Source organism: Giraffa tippelskirchi, chromosome 3 (assembly GCF_054371585.1).
Source record: "Giraffa tippelskirchi isolate mGirTip1 chromosome 3, T2T-mGirTip1v1.2.pri, whole genome shotgun sequence".
NCBI classification, from domain to species: domain Eukaryota; kingdom Metazoa; phylum Chordata; class Mammalia; order Artiodactyla; family Giraffidae; genus Giraffa; species Giraffa tippelskirchi.
The window spans coordinates 1,688,001-1,710,011 of NC_137277.1; the positions used below are offsets into that span (position 1 = coordinate 1,688,001).

The 22,011-nt window shown below is 53.3% G+C and overlaps 2 protein-coding genes across 14 annotated transcripts in view; one reads left to right on the forward strand and one right to left on the reverse strand.

Moving 5' to 3' along the window:
- ARSG (arylsulfatase G) overlaps positions 1-22,011 on the forward strand; it is a 105,025-nt gene that overhangs the window by 8,098 nt on the left and 74,916 nt on the right. For 2 of the 5 annotated variants that reach the window (XM_081580820.1, XM_081580824.1), the window contains exon 1: positions 19,654-19,896. The exons of 2 other annotated variants lie outside the window; for them this stretch is intronic. The gene's annotated coding sequence lies outside the window, so the exon portion shown is untranslated. Of the gene's footprint in view, positions 1-19,651; positions 19,897-22,011 lie in introns of those variants that run through there. One more of the 5 variants, XM_081580823.1, reaches the window with a different exon arrangement.
- On the reverse strand, positions 585-21,304 carry SLC16A6 (solute carrier family 16 member 6). 9 transcript variants are annotated; one of them, XM_081580809.1, is made up of 7 exons: positions 19,729-19,960; positions 13,241-13,375; positions 12,062-12,300; positions 8,664-8,807; positions 7,103-7,231; positions 4,040-4,834; positions 585-2,740 (listed from the first exon to the last, which is right to left on the reverse strand). In XM_081580809.1, exons 1-7 carry the CDS (start codon positions 19,773-19,775, stop codon positions 2,490-2,492), a joined length of 1,740 nt encoding a protein of 579 aa, XP_081436935.1. In that variant the 5' UTR covers positions 19,776-19,960; the 3' UTR covers positions 585-2,489. The 9 variants fall into 9 exon arrangements, with proteins under 9 accessions (XP_081436935.1, XP_081436939.1, XP_081436940.1 ...); XM_081580813.1 differs by lacking the exons at positions 13,241-13,375; positions 19,729-19,960 and adding an exon at positions 19,995-21,304; XM_081580814.1 differs by lacking the exons at positions 13,241-13,375; positions 19,729-19,960 and adding an exon at positions 21,119-21,252.

Sequence of the window (22,011 nt, forward strand, 5' to 3'; positions counted from 1 at the left end):
CCCGCAAAGCCTTCAGTCGTTCCATCTGGAATTTTACAGAACAGGTTTTCGTGGACCACTGACGTGCAGAGGTCATGCTGTTTCCTGGAGGGGTTCTTAGGCCCGTTCTGTAGCTCCATATGTGAGTCTGAACTAGTTACACTTACTCCTTTTTTAAAAAATATTCATTTGGTTGCCCCGGTTCTTGGTTGGGGCACACAGAATCTTTAGTTCCAACATTTGAACTGTTGCAGCCTGTGGGATCTAGTTCCCTGACCAGGGATCAAACCTGGGCCCCTTGCATTGGGAGCTCAGAGTCTTAGCTACTGGACCAGGGAAGTCCCAGGTTTCACTTGTTGCTTTTGACGGGCTTAGCTACCATTCTGTGGTCACTGGATCATTTCATTCATTCATTGTTCATTTATGAAATCATGACATTCAACAAACACATTTAGAACTGTTTATGTGTCTCCAGTACAGTTAAAAGATTTTGTAGAAAAGCTTTGAAAAATGTTATTTTAAATGAATCCTCCCTGAGTTTTTAAAACCTTTGTTGGACCCAACAGTGCACGCTGAGATGTCAATGAAAATCCAATCACTCCCTCTAAATAAAAAAGCCATACATTTATTGCAAATCTAGAAGTACCAGAATGTCACAGAATACAGAACAAATCAGCAATCCTGTTTTCATTTTCTTCCAAACATTTAAAAACCTCGATTACTGACATACTGAAATTGGCATACATTTTTTTTTCCCATGCACTTAACAGAATGGACGTCTTGAGCAGATCGCTCTGAAACCAGTTATAAATATTAAATTGTATCGAACATTCATAGTAAAAAATGTAGTAAAGTGCTGAAGTCATGAAGCCTGCAAACGTGCCACAAGCTGCGAGTCCCTCTGGGCAGTGACACCTGGGCCGCCTGCCCCGCCCCAGCTGTGCCTGTTTCTGACGGACACTTGGTCATCTCCTCCTGCCCGCCCTCCCCCGAGTCTCCAGACTGTCCTAGCTCTACGGCTGGTCCAACGCGATAGAAAAACGTAGCAGGCGGTGGTGAACTATGCCACTTTTGTTTCAGTGCAGAGAGACGGTCAAGCTTGTGTGTACCTGGAACCATACTAGGCTTGTTATATTTTTTTTCCCCCTGAGTTGTCAAAAATTAACAGTAAATGAGTCAAGATGGAGCAGCGGTTCTGACCATCACCTGGAGAATGAGATTCAGGACGTGTGAGTACGCAGCCCACCTGTTCCCCTCATAACCTGCCCTTTTACAGAAAAAAAATGTGCATGTGAGAAATACTATACGTGTAGTGTAACGCCAAGAAAAACAGTGACCGGTTCCCCTGATGGCCCTGCAACGCGGAGCAATCAAGCTTTCTGGGATGTAACTCATGACGGTGAAATAAATGTCTCTGCTACCCCATGTAAAATACAGAAATGGTTCAACAGTGAGATCTTAAAATCAAATGCTTCAACAATTCAATGAGATATAATTCTGATCAAAGAAGATCCTCAAGTATTCTTAGGTGATAAAACATCATTTAAAAAAGCTAAGGCTATTTGCTGTTCATCCCCCCCCACCTTTAAATCACACACATTGCCATTAAACTGAGAATCCTTACAACTTGGCCTTTTAGAGAGTAACTTTACAAGAGGCGTGTCAAGGATTGCAGAAAGGAGGTAAAAATTCTGCTTATGTCTCAGACTTTCTTTTGATTACTTTATTCATTCTAGAATAACTTAATAATAAATAGTGGTTTAAATTAAAGACACTACAATCACATATTTCTGAATAATTAAAAAGCAATAGGAAATTCATTTCTGAATGTCATGCTGTGTGTTCTGCATTGAAATAATTCTGGCAAACGACTGGCCGTACAAAGAAGTGGTCATCTTCACATTTCTGAAGTTCAAGTTACGTATATTTTAAAAAATTTCCATTTACTGGCCAAAGGTTTGGTCTTAAATTGTACTTTGTTTCCATGGAATATCTGGAAAATTCAGAGGCCCTAATGTGTTAATGGAAACCTCAGAATTTTTCAAAGGTTTTTAAACAATTTGTTCATAGTTCTGAAAATGAGGAATTTTTTAAATGATGTAAGTTGTTTTTTTTTTGAGTGGTCGATTTCATTTCAGTGGCCTGGGCCAGATGTCATTTTCTACGATACTGGCTTATCAAATGTGAGAGCTCTTCAAACCACTTTGCCAATTCATGTCCCTATTTTAAAACCGGGATGTGACCCAGAGTCCTCCTGTGTGTCTTTGTGTCACTACTGAATCCAGCCAGGCTGATGTACAGAAAGGTGTGCCACTGTTTTTGTTTTGGCATAAAAAACAAGCAAAAAAGAAAACTTACAAGAAAAACAAGAAGGATGTTGGTAGTGGTTCACGCATACATTCCCTTTGAAGTGTAGTCAGAAAGCGGGCGGGTGGTCGGCTTCTCAGCCGCCCAGGGGCCCCACCCCACGCCCTCCCCAGCCCCGGGCGCTGCAGTGATGGACGCAGGTGTCAGATGGGCTCCATTCTCGAAGGAGCCCTGTGCTCAGTCTTCCCCAGGTCCATCTCGAGAAAGTCTTCGGGGATGTCCTGTAGAGCTTTCCCGCGGGGCCCCTCGGCCTTGCCCTCCCGGGCTCGGGGCCGGCAGCACAGCCCCCGCTTGCAGGGTCTCACGAGGGCGAGGCACACAGCGGCCACGGACATCCCGGCCGCGCAGGAGTAGAAGGCTCTGCTGTAGATCCTGCTCTGGTCCACCAGCAGACCTGCAGGGGCACCGGACGTTAGCCACGCAGACCCCGCCCCAGGCTCCCCCAAACTCAGCCACCTCTCGGGCTCTCTGCCTGCCTGGTTCTGTCTGGCTTTCTTAAGAAAAAAAAGAGCTCGGAAGGTAGGAGTCTTTTCTGGAAGCGAGAGTAGACGTAGACAGACACCCCCCCACCTAGCACCTGAGAAAGTCCTGTCACTTTGTATGTTCTCTGTGGGCAGGTCTGTCCTGGTTGAGCATCTAAAACATGCGATCAGGGAGATGTTCATTTCCTTGGAAAGAAAGCTGACATCCTCTCCTGAGAGGAAAGAGCTCTGTGATCTTCACCCTGGTCCACCTCAGGTCCCTGGGTAAGATCATAGTAACCTCCAGGACTTATTTCCGGTCCAAGATCTAAAACGGGGCTTCCCAGGTGGCGGTAGTGGTAAAGAACCCACCTCCCAATGTAGGAGATGTAAGAGACCTGGGTTCAATCCCTGGGTCGGGAAGACCCCCTGGAGAAGGACGTGGCAGCCCACTCCAGTATTCTTGCCTGGAGAATCCCAAGGACAGAGGAGCCTGGGGGGGCGACAGTCCACAGAGTCGGAAAGAGTCGGACACGACTGAGGGACTTAGCACACAAGATATGAAACATCCTTCCTACAAGGACATGTTCCCCCGTGACCCGTGGAGTCTCCCTGGAGTGCTGCTCCGGTTCAGTTCCCTGAAAGCCATCCCCCGGAGGGACGCTGGCGTCCAGAAGCCCCTCAGTCCCGTTTCCCAAAAAGGCAGAGTGTAATGAGGTCAGCAATCCCCATGTGCCCCGCCGAGCATCTCGCAAAAGCCCAGGCGGCTCGGGCTGCAGACCGCAGTCCCTCCTGACCCGGGCGCTGATCCCCCCTTGGGCCCTGGGGTTCACTTCCTCACGGTACGTCAAGAGAGGTGGCTCAGATCCTTTCCATCCTGACACCTCTAAAATTCTCTGCAAGTATCAAGATCAATCGACTCTGTTGTTCATTCAACTTGAATAGGAAGCTGGCGTGATTACTAGCAGGACAGTACCCTTCTATGTGGAATCTCAACTGTGACGCAGGTGGAGGCACCGACGAAACAGAAGCGGACTCACAGACGACAGACCCGTGGTCACCAAGGAGGAAGGGCGGGGGGGACAGACCGAGACTCAGCAGGTGCAAACTAGCATATGTGGGACGGACTGACAGCAAGGCCCTCCCGCATGGCACAGGGCCCTGCGCTGACACTGTCGGCATCCTGGGGTAAACCATCGCGGAAAAGAAAGGAGCTTAGCCCACAACCTTACCTGCAAGGGGGGGTCCGGCCAGCCCCGAGATGCTCTGGAAGAAGACATAGACGCCAGCCGCTGACGACATCTTCTGGATGCCCACGACGTCGTCCTCGGCCAGCAGCGGGATGTGAGTGCCCGCCACGGTCCCGATCATGGCCCCCGAGAAGATGCTGCAGGCCAAGAGGCCCCAGAAGCCCGCGGCGAACGTGAAGGTGAACAGAGACAGGGTCAGCAGGACGACGCAGACGAGCTCGATGTAGACCTTACGGATGGGCTCCCGGTTGAGGACCAGCCCCGCCCCGATGCGGCCGAACACCTCGGCCACGGCCATGGCGCAGAGCAGCAGAGCCGCGCGGTCGCGGTCCAGGCCGAGGCTGAGCCCCAGCGGGATGATGTACAGGGACGGGGCGAAGAAGCCGAGCGTCACGAAGAGCCCGAAGAGCGTGTAGCAGATGAAGCTCCGCTCCTTCAGCACGGAGAAGTCCAGCAGCGGGGCGCCGGGCCGGCCCAGGGCCTGCAGCTCGGCCACGGGCTCCGCCGCCATGGCCGGGTGGCTAGGCACGTTCTTCGGTGAGGTAGTTAGCTCTACTCCTGAGTCGATGGAGTCCATGGAGGTGCGGGTCTTCTCATTCTCCAGCATGTACTGCGCTTCCTTCCGGTGCTCGAAGGCGGGGGTCTTGGGGGTCCCCGGCACGCCGACAATGACGATGGGTCTGAGCAGCGCGCCACAGACCACGAGGTTGAGCTGCAGGAGCCCCACAAAGAGCATGCTGTACCTCCAGCCGACGGTCTCCTTCAGGGCCGTGATGGCTGCGGGGGGCGAAGGAGAGAGAAAACCCAAGGTCAGAAGGGGACTCAGGACGGGGCGTGGGGAGAGCAGGAAGAAAGACAGCTGTGGACGGGGGGCTAATGGAACAGTAATGGCTCAGCTGGGACTCCTGCGGTGGCTCGGGGTAAGGAATCGCCTGCCAGTGCAGGGGACCCGCGTTGGAGCCCTGGTCCGGGAAGATCCCACACGCCCAGGAGCAACTGAGGGCCGTGCAACATGACTGCTGAGCCCACGAGCTGAGACTTCTGCAGGCTGAGGGCCTCAGAGTCCGTGCTCGGGAACGGGAGGCCACTGCAGGGAGAAGCCCTCGCTCGACACAGCCAGTGCGGCCGTGCAGACCCAGCATAGCAGAAAAGATGACCTGACATGCATTATCCCTGGGGGCTTTTAGGACTCGGGGAGGAGTAAGCTGTACCAGGACAAGATGGAACAGACACTTTCAGCCCAGGCTTGCAAGAGAGCTTTGGGAGTGCCGTCCTCCAAGCAGAGGCACAAGAAAAGAACCAAGTTTGTGACCCACATCAGGATGCACAGAAAGCGATCTGCCGGCCGGCCCTGGCCCCAGCCCGTCTTGGATCACAGACCTCGGCTAGCACAGCAGGGAGCATTCTTTAGCGGCATCTGTAGCTGCCCCTGTGCCATCACCGCAGAGGTGAGCGGATCTGACAAGGACTTGTGTCCAGGAAGCCTGAAATATTGCCTGTCTGGCCTTTTCAAAACGGAACTTCCACCCTTGGAGCCGGATCCTTCTCCATCCACTCTTTCAGCTCTCAGCAGTGACAGACGAAGGAGACAATCTACTAAGAATCTGAACGCACACAGGATTATCCCGGAATTAACACAGTTAACTGTGTGAATGCGGTGCAGGGTTGTAATTGTGTTGACGCCGTCCTCCGCTTTCTAGTCTGTGGGATGCCCTCACTACCTTCCTGCCAGCCTACAGGTGTCCTGGAGGCCAGGGCGGGACCCTGGCATGGGGGGGCGTGGGCCGAAGGGGGCTTCAAGCTCCCCAGAGACGAGAGGATACACAGGCCCCACAAGATTCCAGGTATCTTTGTCATCATCCCAGGAAGGTGAAATGATGTTCCTGAGAATTTTGTTTTACCCAATTCTCACTCTTTGAGAGCTGACAGTCAGGTATAAGAGATGTGGTAACTTGGTTACTAAGAAGATGGGCTTAGCAAGACAGCCCCGTCTTCTGGGCCGAGGGGGGGGGCTCCATTTACTTCTCCAGCATTTTTTTGCTCCCACCTCTATTTCCCCCGTCAATATGTAAGACTCAGAATTGCAAACTCTTTCAGGCTTGGGTATTTCCAAGTGCTTCTGACCCTCTTCTGGCAATAACTGGTCTCCTTTTCTCCATCTAACATTCCTTGGTGCCTGCCCGCCAGGTGCCAGGGATGAGCTAGGGAATAAAGCCGACCCAGATGCAGTTTCCAGCTTCGGGGGGTTTGCAGGCCACTGACTGTCCCCTCAAGGTTTTATTCTGAAACATTTCAAACCAGCAGAAAATGCAAAGAATGACACCCATGTGCCTGCCATCACCGAGAGTCAGCAGTGAGCGTGTTTCTGTCTGCATATTTATAGGCGCGCAGACAGTAATTCTGAACTATCTGAGAAGCTTCACACATGATGTGTCACCCCGAAATACGACATCTCCTTTGAACAACTCCACTGCCGTTCACAGACACCTTCACCGAAGAACGGCAGAGTAAGAGGTGGATCCGGGTCTCTAAGGCGATTTCTCTACCACTGATGAGTGAAATTCACAAGTTCACATTAAGACGCGGAAATAAACCAGGGATAAAAATCTCCCCGTGAGATCATCCACACACAGCTAATGAACTGGACTTTACCAGCACAATTTAAATCTGCACCGCATATGGCTCTTTTGACCAAGCAGAGAGATAAAATAGTATCAGCAGCCCCCAACCGATTTTGGGGCAGACGTTTCAAGCTTCATTGCTGAATACATGCCGTGCATCTTCCTGGATGGGGTTGCAAGGAGTTGGACACGACAGGGCACCTGAGCACATGCATGCACGCACACACGCACGCACACACACGTAGCTTCCTGTTTATGTAAACCTGGATGAGTATTAAAACGTTTGAACTCCTAAAATGGGGGTAAGGGACGACAGACCCTGAAAAGGCGCCGGGCTGGAGAGGACACGCAGCCTTCCCTTCTGCACCATCTGGAGCAGGAAGAGCGGCTCACGTGGACACGCTCACTCTGGTCGCCTGCTTACCTGGCGCAAAAGCAAACATGGCGAAACATTCGCCCGTAGAAGCGACCGCTGTGACCACGGAGCGTCTCTTGTCGAAGTACTGTGAGAGGATGGTGACGGCCGGCAGGAAGCTGAAGCAGAACCCCAGGCCTGTGACGGGATGTCAGCAAGACGGTGAGAACACATGCCGGCTGGCGCCCGGAGGGCGCGCTCAAAGAGCTGGGATTGGGGCGTTTATTTTAGAAATGATTAAGCTCAGGGAGCCCAGAAATTCATTCTGGAGCAAAGAAAAGCAGGTTTCATCAGGTCTGGAAAAACTGCAAGAGCTGTTTTGGGAAGCTTGTTGTAAAAAAAAAAAGGAACAGAAAAAATCTGTTTCGTGGGATTTTTTTCCCCTACTTTTCTGCAGTTTTTCCCCCAGATTTATATAATTTACAATGCACAGAACCCTTATCAAACATAGATTTTACATAAGACTTCTATTTGGAAATAAATGAGTTTTTATATGTGCAGAAATATATGGGAAAAAGTCTGCAAATCTTAACTATGTACATATATATATAGTTATATATAATCTGAGTAATGTATGGACTCCATTGAAAGGGAAAAAGTTTTCCATATATACGTGCATGTGTTTAGTTATATAGAGAGAATTATATACAGTTATATATACGTGCACGTGTTTAGTTATATAGCGAGAATTATATATAGTTATATATACGTGCGTGTGTGTCCAGTCGCTCAGTCCGACTCTCTTCGACCCCTTGGACTGCAGCCCGCCAGGCGCCTCTGTCCATGGGATTTCCCAGCAAGAATACTGGAGTGGGTTGCCGTTTCCTTCTCCAGGGGATCTTCCCAACCCAGGGATCAAACCTGTGTCTCCAGCGTCTCCTGCATTGCAGGCAGATGGTTTACCCCTGAGCCACTGGGGAAGCCCGTATGTACGTATGAATATGTATATAGGGATAATTATATATAATCTGTGAGTAATGCGTGGACTCCTTTGAAAGGGAAGAAGTTTTCCAAATATATATACGTATATATGTGTGTATTTAGTTACATATATATAGTTATATACAGAGTTACACATATAGAGTTTTATACATACATAGTTGTAGACAGTTATATACAAGTTATGGAGTTTATATATAGTTATGCTATACATACAGTTACGTGTGTGTGTGTGTGTGTGTATATAAAATCTGTGACTTATGTACAGACTCCTTTGAGAGGGAAAAAGTTTGCTCAGACCCCTAAGTCCAGCACCGGCCCCTCCCCTACAGCTCAGACTTCTCACAGCCAGGCTTGGGCAACGCTGGCTAAAGAAATTCAAACCTTATTTTGTGAAAAGGACATCTTGTGCCTGCAAACTCCTGTGAAAGAGACGTTCTCTTTCTCATTGGCAAATATTAAAACATCAGGCAGGAAGTCCTGGGCGCTGAGAAGGGGAGCCCCTCCGGCCCCGTTAAGAGAACCGAGCACGGGAGGGAGGAGTGCAGGACGCAGCCACGTCCCTCCCGCCCCACTGCCCCTCTCGACACCGAGTCTCCGGAGAAGCTACGAGCCCGGGAGAGACACTCACCAGAGACGACGCCGATGGCGATGTACATGTGGTAGACCTTCTGCGAGAAGGCGGCCGTCACCATGCCCGCGCTGACCAGCAGGCCGCCCAGCATCACCACCAGGCGGTGTCCAAAGCGGCTGCTCAGGACCGTGGAGAGGGGGGCTGCAGGGGAGAGCAGACGGGTCTCAGCTCCCAGGGCCTCAGCCTCAGCCTCCCCGGGCGTCTGTCGGTTTCATTTGTGACTGAAGTGTAGTTGATTTGCAACAAAGTGATTCAGTTACACAAATGCTTTAAAAAATCTTCTTTCCATTACTGTTTTTGGCTGCACTGCGGCTTGTGGGATCTTACTTCCCCAGTCAGGGGTGGAACCCCAGCCCCCGGCAGTGGAAACTCAGAGTCCTACGCATTGGACCACGGGGAGTTCACCCCACTAAGGGTATCACGGGCTCCTGGATACAGGTCCCTGTGCTGCACGTCCGCCCTGCACACGCTAGTTTCCACTGGCTTAGCCCACACTGCCTCCTTCCTGCCCTGGGAACCACAAATCTGTTCTCTGTGCCTTTAAGTCCGTCGTAAGATTCCATCGTCTAAAACCTCTTTTGGAGGATCCTCAAAGAGAAAGCCAGAGTCACAGTCTAAAATTTACATCCATCTTCTTAGAGGACAGACTCTGACCCACCAGGAGCCCCTATGAAATGGGAGATGTATTACATTTATGTTATTCTGTAATAAACATGGGATTTCCTATGACTGTATGTCACTTTTTTTGTTTCTACACTCATTGCTTTGGATTCTTTTGAACAAGGCTCCATTTAGGGTCAAATTCCACTTGACTTTTTTGCAAATGGTATGAAAGTATGGTGGGTTCTGCTCTGCATACCAGAAGCAGGCTAGCTGTGGGACAGAAAATTCAAAGTGGCTGATGCATTACAATTGGCATAGCTTCCATGCACTCTGTCCCCCAGGACATTTAAGTCTGGCAAATAAGTTTCCTAGTTGTATGTTACTTAGGCTACCACTGCTACCCACTGAGTACAAGGAGATAAGGGGACCCTCCAGAATTGGAGGGAGGAAGAACATGGTAAGCACTGGACAGAAAGAGCAAAAACACCAAAAAAGGCCTCAGTGTTGCTGAGGTTGGGCCGTACATATCTCTTAACATTAGTAGACCATCAGCTCATATGTTACTGTAGTGAATAATGGAATCTCTAGGGTCATGTTTAGGCAGTGCGTAGACTCAGGATGGCGACCAGGATGAGAGCATTCTGTATAAGTCCATCTAGTCAAAGCGCTGGTTTTCAGTAGTCATGTACAAATGTGAGAGCTGCACCATAAAGAAGGCTGGGCGCTAAAGGACTGATGCTTTCAGCTTTCCAATTATGGTTCTGGAGAAGACTTTTGAGAGTCCCTTGGACAATGAGGAGATCAAAGCAGTCAATCCTAAAGGAAATCCACCCTGAATATTCACTGGAAGGACTGAAACTGAAGGTCCACCTGAAGAGCCGACTCCTTGGGAAAGGCCCTGATGCTGGGAAAGACTGGGGGCAGGAGAAGGGACAGCAGAGGGTGCGATGGCAGGACTGGAAAAGGCCCTGATGCTGGGAAAGACTGAGGGCAGGAGGAGAAGGGACAGCAGAGGGTGCGATGGCGGGACTGGAAAAGGCCCTGATGCTGGGAAAGACTGAGGGCAGGAGGAGAAGGGACAGCAGAGGGTGCGATGGCGGGACTGGAAAAGGCCCTGATGCTGGGAAAGACTGAGGGCAGGAGGAGAAGGGACAGCAGAGGGTGCGATGGTGGGACTGGAAAAGGCCCTGATGCTGGGAAAGACTGAGGGCAGGAGAGGGGGACGGCAGAGGATGAGACGGCTGGACGGCATCACCGACTCGATGCACATGAGTCTGAGCAAGCTCTGGGAGATGGTGAAGGACAGAGGAGCCCGGCCTGCTGCAGCCCACGGGGTCGCAAAGAGTTGGAGATGACTTCGTGACTGAACAACAACATAACAGCATTCAGAGCGATTATCTTCTGGGACTTCCCTGGCAGTTCAGAGGCTAAGAAATTGTACTGCCGACTCAGGGGCCCAGGTTCGATCCCTGGTCAGGGAACTAGGGCCCACATACTACAACTAAGACCCAGCACGGCCAGGTAGATAAATTAGTTAATTAATAAAAGTTAAAGACAGAACAGTTTCTTTGTTACAGTAGTATTAACTCGGTATTTCTTGTTGACTATGTTATCTTTGGTTAGAAAATGGCTAAAAGTTCAACTTTGGAATTTTCTTATTTTGGTTACCAAATGTAAAATTTTGGTTCTAGTTCAAGTAAGTTATCTTTCCAAGAAAGTAAACAGCCTGCCAATTAAGAAATTATCTTAATCTTCACACTGGAACTAGGAGTGCTTCCCTGAAACAGGTAGAAAACGGTATTAGGACCCGTGGGAGAAGGTCTTGACTTTAGCAGAGAACAGTGGACCTGCTTCTTTCACGCAGTACAAGGCAGAAAACTGAGTACACTTAGACAAGCTTGGGCTTCCCTGGTGGCTCAGATGGCAAAGAATCCGCCTGCAACGCAGGAGACCTGGGTTTCATCCCTGGGTTGGGAAGATCCCCTGGAGAAGGGAATGGCAACTGGCTCCAGTATTCTTGCCTGGAGACTCCCAGGGACAGAAGAGCCTGGCGTGTTGTCCGTGGGGTAACAGAGAGTCAGATACAGCTGAGCGAGTGACAGTTCTGCAAACTTTCGAGGTAACGGCTCCGTGACGGGATGTTACCCTAACGTTAGGGAAGCTGAATTCAGCGCCGTTAACCGTCAGGGGTAAGTCCAGTGGCCGTCCTTGCTCAGAGAAGCCTGCCGTGGCCCCGACAGACGGACGGGCCATCACGCGACCTCACAGATGGGTCGTGTTACTAGCTCTGTAGGGGACGAAGTGAAAATGAGTACGTTAAGAATTACACTACAGTGTATGGTACCTGATGCTGTTGGATTTGGGAGTCTGGAAGGGAACTCCTTTAGGGAAAGAGGTGTTTGGAATCCAGAACGTCCCGTCTGGACAACATGTATAATTTTTCATGTTCTTCTTTCACACATTCCATCTTTCTTCTGCCTGGGGCCACACCTGCAGTTTCCACCTGTCTCCTCAGCATGTTTTTATGAGACCAGGGCCCAGCATGCCGAGGACTTTTTGACGTTTCTTCTTTAGGGAATGACTAGCTTCCCAGTGAACTGGCGTTTACTGTTGTCCTCAGGATTCTCTACAGGATCCTATGAGCGCGCACAGGAGGCCTTTAACACATGTGCCCTGAACTGACCGCAGTCAAGTCTGGCAAACAGACCATCTTCCTCAGCCTCTCTTACCTAGTTAGGCAAACTGCAAGACATATATGCTTATATGGCGTTGAAGCGGAAAGACGTACTAACCTGTGAATGTCAAGACGAACACACAAATGGATATTATCCACGAGATCCTGCTGTTGGATTCATCAAAACTGTCCATTAAGTCATTGAAGAAGACACCAAACGACTTGATGATGCCATAGGTGAAGACTTCGACAAAGAAAAAGGAGGCAGCCACCACCCAGCCCCATCCCCCGTCAGGCACTTGAGTATAAACATTGGCTCTGCAACAAAGCTGCGATGTCTTATGGGACATTCTTAATCTGAAAAGAAAAAATGAAAACAAAATTAGACCAGCGATGGCCTGAGGGTGGTTGATTCTAATACTGGACATCACAGATAAGAGCTACTTACTACAGTTCTCAGGTCAATGAACATTTAAATCATGTGCAGTTAGCATAACGCCTTTGAAAGTAATATCTATCTCTCTATTTATATATCTGTTCGTTTATCTATACATCTGTCATCTATTATCTATCATCATCTGTCTCTGTCATCGACTTACCCATCCATCTTTCTGTCCTATCTATCCAGCTATGCTATGCTATGCTATGCTAAGTCGCTTCAGTCGTGTCCGACTCTGTGCGACCCCATAGACGGCAGCCCACCAGGCTCTGCCGTCCCTGGGGTTCTCCAGGCAAGAATACTGGAGTGGGTTGCCATTTCCTTCTCCAGTGCATGAAAGGGAAAAGTGAAAGTGAAGTCGCTCAGTCGTCCGACTCTTAGCGACCCCATGGACTGCAGCCCACCAGGCTCCTCCATCCATGGGATTTTTCAGGCAAGAGTGCTGGAGTGGGGTGCCATTGCCTTCTCCGATCTATCCAGCTAGCTATCACCTAATGAACTATCTTCGTGTTGTATATGGAGCCCTTGGGGAAGTCAGATTTCCAAGCTCTGGCAGTTAACGGGAAAAACTAACCAAACAAACATAAAGAACCCGCGCAGGATATTTAGAGGCGCTTTGGAGGATGAAGAAAGGCATCCACGCTGACCGTGAACCTGAAGACAAGTTAGGGGACCGTAACTGGTCACCGAACTGACCATAAGAAACATGGATGAGAAATGAAGCCCAGGAAAAGAGGCGCACAGGCCACCTCCAGGGCCACGTGCGGGAGACGCCCTGCGTCCGTTCCCGCTGCCGCGGGTCCTTCAGAGCCTCCTGCTTCCCATCCGATCAGGGTCTGGGGTCCCGTGTGGACACACCTGCAGGACCGGAATGGGACAGATAGAAACGTGGGCATCTGTCTGCTGGGAGCTGGCTCAGCACGATCGGGCTCCTCACTGTGCATCAGCCCATGGTGTCTGAGGGCTGGACTTCCTCCACGCGGGACCGGTGCTCTAGGACGTAAGGACGTATTGGCCAAATAAGGTGCCATCAGCTTGGGGGTCTGGGCAGCCAGGGCACTTAACCCAGTTACCCCCGACTTCACTGCGCTTTTCCATTCAAGTTGCAACAAACATCAGAACAGACAGCCTGTGCTGTGTCTCCACTGAGGGGACACACGAGTTAGTCCTGGAGGGAGGGACGTGTGCGTCTTCTGTAGTGGCCCGAAGCCCACAAACACAGGCATTTTCAAGAGCTCTGCATCACATACACTTCCAAACAGTCATGTGTGTTTTTAGCCCAGCTAAACGTTAATATCTACAAGAATCAATGAGTCTGTGGTCTCTGAGCTCTTAACGGTAACCCACCAGTCAATTCTGAAGGAAATCAACCCTGAATATTCACTGCAAGGACTGACGCTGAAGCTTTGACCACCTGATGCGAAGATCTGACTCATTAGAAAAGATCCTGATGCTGGGAAAGACTGAGGGCAGGAGGAGAAGGGGGTGACAGAGGATGCGATGATGAGATAGCATCACCGATGCAATGGATGTGAATTTCAGCAAGCTCCAGGAGATAGTGAAGGACAGGGAAGCCTGGCGCGCTGCCGTCCGTGGGGCTGCAGAGTCGGACACGACTCAGGAGACTGACTGAGACCTGGAGTTGGAGAGTCCTCTGCAGTTATGCGCTGGGTCCCCATGAAGTTTCAGGACGTACAGGTGACCTGGCCCTGAGGTGCAGTGTGCGTGTACTCGGGCAGGTTTGATTGCTAACGGAGGGCGACGGAGAAGTAACAGGACAAGGTTCCACCTGGCCAGTAACTTGTCAGTTTCTGATATAAGGATCCAATATTCAGAATTTGCTCTAAGAATCTTACAAAGCAGCAAATCTGACCTCATTTCATCTTGTTCAGCCTATTGATAGCACGTCAGCCTAGTCCTTTGAAAGGACTATATATGCATTTTACCCTCTTACTGTTAGCTATTTGGTTGTATAAAATAGGGCGCACGGCGCTTTAAGAAGCTTATGCTCCCTGCAGCAAAGGCCTGTTTTGATGAGTCCGCGTGTCATGCCTGAGAGTAGAGGGGGAAGATGGGACGCAGGGAATTTGGCGGCTCAGGGTGGAGGCCGACGATCACAGACCAGCTGGCCTGTCACGTTCCCAGCGTGGAAGACAGCCTGCAATCACAGGGAACCCCGTGCCCTCCAGCAGCGGAGGTTTGCCCAGGCCTCCTCCTTCCTTAGACTTTCTGAGTTCACCCCCAGGATGAGGCGGCTGGGGCAGAGGCGTGGCAAGAGTAGTGGGCTTACGATTGAGAAGGAAAAAAAAAAAGTACTGGGCTGACCAAAAAGTTCGTTCGAGTCTCTGTACGCTGGTATGCAAAACGTGACCGAGCTTCTTGGCCAACCCGATCCGCACCAGTGTTAGCTTTGGCGCTGTGGTCACCCCGGGAGGGAAGGAGGGGGTGTCAGGAGGTCCACAGCCCAGGTCACCCTCCCCTCTCATCCCCCGACTTGGCCATTCCTTTGAGCTCCACCTTGGAAGCCCAAGACTCCTTCACTGGTGTCTTAACTGGCTCCACGTGTCTGGGACGATTAATCTTGCTGAAATGCTGCACCGTCATGACATTTTTCTGCTCAGACTTTTTCAGCGCTTTCCTCTTTCTGAAGGACATAATCCACGGGACCAGCTTGACGTTCCATGTCCTTCCTAGGTGGACACCCCCCCAGCCCCCTGTCCGCGGACCTCTGCAGCCTTACCCCTGCCTGTTCTAGGACTTGGCTAGCCAGCCATGCACCCTGGACTCCTCCGGGCCTCGGAGCCTCCAGCCCCCTTGCCTGTGGCCATGCCCCCTCCGCAGGCTGGAGGCCCCCTCCCTACAGCTGGTGCCCACGAGGTGCGACCCCATCGCGTCCTCCTCCTCCACGAGGCTTCCTCTGATCCACTCAACCTCAGGGGTCTCTTCGTGGGACAAGCATCCTTGAAAAATGGGGTGCTGTCCACTTGTGTGCACTTGTCTTATTTGTTCAGTTATAAGCTCACGGAAAACAAAACCTGGGGCCTGGGTCCCTACAGACCCCCAGGGGGTACCTTCCAGGTGCCTGGGGCTACCCTGCGGGCCAGTGACAGCACAGAGGTGGCCTCCGCCTCCCCAGGCGTCAGCCTGTGTTGATGATAATGATAAAAACCCTTAAGGCTGAAATCCCATCACATCTTAAAACCATTCAGCCGCGTCCTTCCGGAACTCAGCACATTTCCGGCCAGCAGTGGCAGCTAAGTCCAAGGCCACATGGGCACGATCTGACCCAGAAGGGGGCCCTGGAAATCTGAGCATTTTAATAGCGGGCTCAGGCCAACCTGAACAAAAACACACTGGGCTGACATTGATAAAGGCCCCAGGGCACAAAGGGAATCTCTCTAGCCTGCTGCAGGACGGGGGCCCCATCTTCGGTTGGGTGGTACTTAGCGGAGCACGGCTTCCCTGGAGGCTCAGCTGGTAAAGGATCCGCCTGCAGTGAGGGAGACGTGGGTTTGATTCCTGGGTGGGTAAGCTCCCCTGAAGGAGGGCATGGCAACCCACTCCAGTATTCTTGCCTGGAGAATCCCATGGCTGGTGGGCTGCAGTCCAGGGGCCCGCGAGAGCCGGACACGATTGGCGGCCCCCGCGTGCACTAGAGGAGCAGGAGCGGGCTGCAGCCTGTGCGCAAGGCTGAGGCCGCCTCCTCTCAGCAGGCCCTGGGTGAAGCCGGTGCCCGGTTCTGCTCACAGGGGCCCATCTCTCTCACTTTCACCCCCTTTGCTGTGTGACCTGGAGAAAGTTGCTGCACCTCTCTGGGCCTGAGCGCCTCACTAGTCAAATGAGGAGGTTGGCTTTGGGACTCCTTAAAGCTCCACCCAGCTCTGGCAGCTGATCCTTTAGTGCCCTTTATCCTTTATCAGCTGACTCTTCAGGTTAAACCTGGTGGCCCAGGGTGCCTGGGGAGCTGGGAGGGAGGCGTGAGCGCCAGGCGATGCCTGCAGACGCGGGTGGACAGGTGTCGACGCTGCTGAGATCTGCACTGGGCCAGCTGGCTACAGGATGGCGGCCACTGCTCCCCTCTGGTTCCTCTCTGAGCTCCTCCTGGGTGTTCAATGCCTGTTTTTTTCCCCCAAAACTTTGCTTTATATCCAGCCTCCTCCCCTGGAGCCAGATGCAACTGTAACTTTCACCTGCATTCTTAGGGTTGGGGAGGACAGCTCTCGTCATTATTACTGGGGTCACCCTGAAGGGAAGATGACCCCCCAGAACCCAGAGAGTCTCCAGTGTTCCTCCCGGATCGTCCTAGCGCACCCTGTGCTCTGGGTACTGAGCTCTGGAGATCACGACGCAGATAGTGACAGAACAGCCCGGCTGCTGTAACACGCAGCGGAGGACACCCTGCACGCAGCGGCTGCCGGCTCCAGACCCAGTACTGGGCGGTGTGTTCGGCACATAGTATGTGCTCAATAAAAGTTCATGGAACAAAGTATATGTCCTGGGGTGCTCCTGGAGCAATGCGTGGCTCTAGCCCCCAAAGCCCAGTCACTGAGTGAGGAGGCCCTGCTGGCGGAATAACCCTTCCCCGGACTCTGTTCTGCCCTGCACTCGGCAGGCCGGCCGGCTTCACAAACGGGTCAGCCTCTGCAAACAAAGCTAGGAACCAAGGCCTGTGGCTTAAAAGGCTCTAAGGATTCCAGAACGTGGAGATATCTTTTTGCTTTTATGGGTACGTGAGTTTCTCTGATGGGAAGGGATATTTGTTGACTGTGTGGGGATACAGTAGCGCGACCCCGTGGCCTGGGGAGAATCACTCTGCTCCTTGATCTTCAGTATTAAGAGGCGAACAGGGTGCTTGAGCTAGACGGGGATGATCTCAGCTCTCTTCCTGCCCTAGAAACCTCCACTTCTGATAGCCTCTGACCCCGACTGGCCCTACGTGACCCTTTCATCTTTCTCAATTTGCTTCTAAGCCCTTTGACGCAAGGCCCACAGGTCTGCCTTTGTGAGGCTCTTGTGCATTTGTTGAATTTCTATTTACCATTAACTGGGGAAATGACTTCATCTCTTAAGTTTCACCCTCTAAAAGCAGGGGTGAGACGCCGCTACTCTGGAGGGTAAGATGCTCGGACTCCAAACTGGGATTCCTGGCAGCCATCCCACCCTCACCCTAACGTTCGTCCTAAGGAAGGAGGACGAACAAAACGCGCTGGGCCGTTTGGAGTGATTTCCTATGAGCATTTGGTCATCTAATCTTAAATAAATGACTGCTCTGCCAAGGCTTGGAAGGCTGCTAGAGCTGGGAATCTCTCTGCGATTTGATTTCTTGAGAAAAGCTTTGCCCTGGAGGCATAAAGAATGCAAAATATTGGACTGGGATGGACCATCAGGGTGCTCATCCAGGGTCAGAGCAGAGCGAAGTCCAAAATGCAGGCTCTGGTGGGCAGAGGTGCCCTGGTGTGAGCACAGCCTCCAGAGCCACCGCCTCCCTCCAACCTTCTTAAAGGCGTAGCCTGGAGAACAGCTTTCGACAAGTTGTTTCCGGCCCTAGCAGTCAGAACCCGTCTGTATTTTGGTGAAGTTCACCTCCATAATCTATTTAAAAAAAAAAAAAAAAAACCCAAGCCTAACCTGGACAGCCACCCCGACCGCTCTGAATCATTGGCTACACTGGTTCACCCCTTTTACAAGACGGTGATATGGAAACCGAGCCCCTAATTTAAGTGTCCTCCTCGGGAGTTCCAGCGAGGAAAGTCCTTTTTGGGAAACCACAGAAGGAAAACTCAGGGTTAGTGGTTCTCATGAAGAGAGAAGAGCTTTTCCACTTGGCTGCATTGTTTATTTACATACTGGAACTCTCTGTCTTGGACAGGCTTCCCTTAATTAGGAGAGGAAGAATTTCTATATCTACCAGGCAGGGTGAATTAATTGTTCCCCCTCCCCACCACCAGATGCCGGGACTGGTGCTTGGACGTGAGGACCCTCCTCACTTACAGATCTCTGCATAGCACTTGCGACTATTTTTTGCAAACAAGACCCTGCACCTAATCCACTTACTATGATTTGCAAAATGATGAGATTACTGAGAAATCCCATTCCCAGGGCAGAAACTGTCTCCGTGCAGAAAGAGCAGCCCAGGGGGGATCTAAAACTGTGCACACAAAACCGGCTCCCAGGTGGACAAGTCGTCACCGCTAGTTCTGCCCCAGCTGGCTCCGGGGAAGTCTTTTTCTGAGACTGACGCACTCCCCCCGCCCTTGCGTTTGGAGACAAGTTACAGTGCCACCTAAGAAACTTCTATCACCTGTCTGCTGGGGGAGCGTGGGGCTCTAGTTTAAAAAAGAAGGCAGCAAAGAAAACCAGAAGGAAGTAACCCATTTCCTCCGCTAGACCATCCTCCCTGGCCACGGCTCGGCTCCGCTCCCCGGGCGCTTCCCCGTGGTGGGCAGCCCCGGGGACCTTGGAAGTTGAGCGCGACCAGCCGTCCGCTGCATGCGAGCGGCTGTCGGGGGCCGAGCCTGCCTCCCGGTCGGCCGCCCCGGCGCGCGCGGCGGGTGGGGGGAGGCCGGGACCCCCGCTCTCCCTGGCGCTGCCTCCGGGGCCGCCCTGCGCGCGCGCCAGCCTGGGGACAGTACCTCTGACATTTCGCTCCCGTGACGCGCGGACAACTTCATGCGGGAAATGCGTGCAGCGGGCTCAGTGCGGCGCCCCCCGCCGCCGACAGCCCGGAGACCCTCGCCGGGGCCGGGGGCGCCTAAAGGCCAGACCTGCCTTTCGGTGTCTTCCGACCCCTCTGTTCCGGGGCCGCCGACAGGCACCTCTCGGCTGCCCACACCGGCGACAGCGCGCCATCCCGGGGCCCCCAGCGTTACCAACTGTCCGGGAAGACTGGGGGGAGCACGGTCCCCAACACGCTCAGCTGCTCGGTAGTTCCCCCTCCAACCTCCCCCCCGCCACACTAGCCCCCCAAAAGCTCCCAACACAGATTTTCACACAACCACCCACAACCCACCATCAAACTTTTAAACATGTAAAATGATAAAAGCCAACTCACCAAGTTAGGAGGGAAGAGAATAAACCCCAAAGGCTCCCAATTAAGGCGGAGGCCGGGCCGCCCCCTCCTTATAAGCAGTTCGGGAACACGAGAAAGGATTAACCCCTGAGGGCGTGGGCCCCAGCCGACCGCAAGTTGGTTCCGGCGGGCGAGCCCGGGCGCCCGGCCCCCCGCCCGCCCCCGCGCCTCGGGCCCCCGGGCCGCGCCCCGCGCCCCCCGCCCGCGCCCGCGCCGAGCCGTGCGTGCGGCCGCCCGCGCCCCGGCCCCGCGCCGCTGCCTATCGCTTATCCTATACCGGCTGCAGCCGGTCTCCGCCGGCCTCGGGGGCGCGCCGCCGACCATGTGCTGCGAGCGCGGAGCGCCGCCAAGGAAGGGGCCGGCCTGGCGCGCGCGCGCCGGCCCACGTGGACGAGGCCGTGCCGGGCGCGCGCCCGCCCGCCGCCGGGGCCGGGGGTCACGGAAGGTAACAGCCTCGCCGTTCCGATCAGCTGCGGGGTCCCGCAGGGCCGCCCCCGCCCCGGCCGCCGGCATCCTGCACACGCCGCCCCCCGCCCCTCCTACCCCGCGCATCCCTGCGCGCCCGGCCTGGCCGGACCCGGGTTCTGGCCGCGCCGAAAACGGGGACCTTCGGCCGGGCGCGCGGGTCCCCGGCGCGCCTCCTGCCCGGTCCTGCTCGCGCCCGCAGGGCTTAGGCTCGCGGCTCCGCGCCTGCCGCGGGCAGAACAGGTTCCTTCCAGTTTGGGTGTGAGCCGCGCGCGCGGCGCCGGGGACCCCGAGTTCCTCCTCCCTAGCCCACTTTCCCCGGTTCTGTCAACTCGCGCATCCCCGCGGTTCCTCTTGCCGCAGGGGCCCCAGGGAGCTCGCGGCCCGGCTGCGCGGGCGCCTCGCTTCACCCCCTTTGCTGCAGCGGCGACAGCATCGCGTGGCGCGCCGGGGATGTGAGCGAGCGGCCGGGCTGAGTCAGCATCCCCGGCCCGGGGCGCGCGCGTCCTCCCCTCTGAGCGGGAGGCGGCGTCCTGGCAGGTGCGCGGCCGCCTAACTCCCGGGGGGCTCGGCGGGGACGTGGAGGGGGGCGCGCCCCCGTCCGGGAGCCCCGACCCCAGGGTCACAGTGCACTCAGCACTGTGCACTCGGGAAACCTCAGTTACGAGCTCGTGGCGGGGACAAAGCAGTGTGTTTCCGAGCCGCGGGGCCCCAGGCTGGGCCGCCTGGCGTCCACCTCGCGTCCCCAGGGCCTCGTGGAGACCTGCTGGGAAGCAGAGGCCTTCTTGTCCGCACCCGCCGGCCGCTCCCTTGTCTGGGTTCGGAGAACGTGCTCCTGATGTCTGCAACTCGGGAGACCCGAGTTTGGCGGTGCGTGTACGGAGGGTCGCCGCCGGGCGGAGTCGGCGGTCCGAGTGCTACTACCGATCTCTTTGCAGTCGCTGCCTGCTTTTTCTGGTGGTTCGGGTTCTGGTTCCGCGGGTCAGGGGTGGCCCAGGGGTGGCCTGTGAGGACGCAGGGCTCCCTCAGGACCGGGACAGTGCCTCTGGGGACCGCCGGTGCGCTTTGCAGCCTCGCAGAGGCAGCCTGACTCCGGGAGCGTCTATTTCCAAATCTATGGAGTGGGGACAGTGGTGGTATTCCCAGAACCGGAGGGCCTGATTGGTGATGTCGGTAAAGTAGGATCCCAGAGGCTGCCTTACGGTAAGCCCTCAGTAGCCGTAACCGTAACCACTATTGTCGCTGCTCCTTCTGACTTTTCAGGTCCAACCACCTTATCGGATCCAACCGCCTGGGGATGTTTTTCGAGTTGTTCTTCGAAGACTCCAACGTAATGATATTTAGATTCTGATTTTAACCACCAGCACGCAGGCACTGAATGCTGAATCAGGAGTGCCTGGTAACATAATCCTTGATACTTAGGATGTTACAGTGCGTCAGTACACAGCGCTGTCCAAGTGTGGAAATGCCATATTCAACGTGACACAGCACATACTGTACTGAGACCTGCTTAGGTCCATTAATTATAGCTGAGTGACTACAGGCAGGTCACAGAAGATCTCGGTCCTTCAGCTTCTTGGTTTTAAAAATTAGACAAAAAGTGCAGAAAGCCCTGGGGGCGAATGAACCTTTGGGAAAATCACATCTGAGTCTTTGACCAAGTGAAATGACTAGCTGTTGGAGGAGCATAACTCTGATAATAAAAACAGTAATAATGGGTTGCTATTTTATTAACATTAATTATACCTGTTAGTGGCAAAAGGAGAAGAGGATGACAGAGGATGAGATTGTTGGGTGGCATCGCTGCCTCGTCGGACATGAATTTGAGCAAACTCCTGGAGATGGTGAAGGACAGAGAAGCCTGGCGTGCTGCGGTCCATGGGGTCGCAAAAAGTTGGACACAACTTAGTGACGGAACACCACCACCTATTAGTCATTTTGTGTCCCCTTTGCTTTGTTCCCTGTATCAGTTGCCATTTGTGTCATCTGACTTTATGCCCATCTGTGTGCTCAGTCGTGTTGGACTGTTTGCGACACTATGGACTGGAGCCCGCCAGGCTCTGAATATTGGAGTGGTTTGCTATGCCCTCCTCCA

Excerpts from the sequence above, each read along its gene's own strand:
- SLC16A6 (XM_081580809.1), bottom strand. The coding sequence starts at position 19,775 with ATGGTCGGCGGCGCGCCCCCGAGGCCGGCGGAGACCGGCTGCAGCCG. Across the intron at positions 12,301-13,240 it reads GTCCCATTCCGGTCCTGCAG|ATTAAGAATGTCCCATAAGA; the intron begins GTGTGTCCACAC and ends TTTTCTTTTCAG. Across the intron at positions 2,741-4,039 it reads GGCCGGACCCCCCCTTGCAG|GTCTGCTGGTGGACCAGAGC; the intron begins GTAAGGTTGTGG and ends GTGCCCCTGCAG.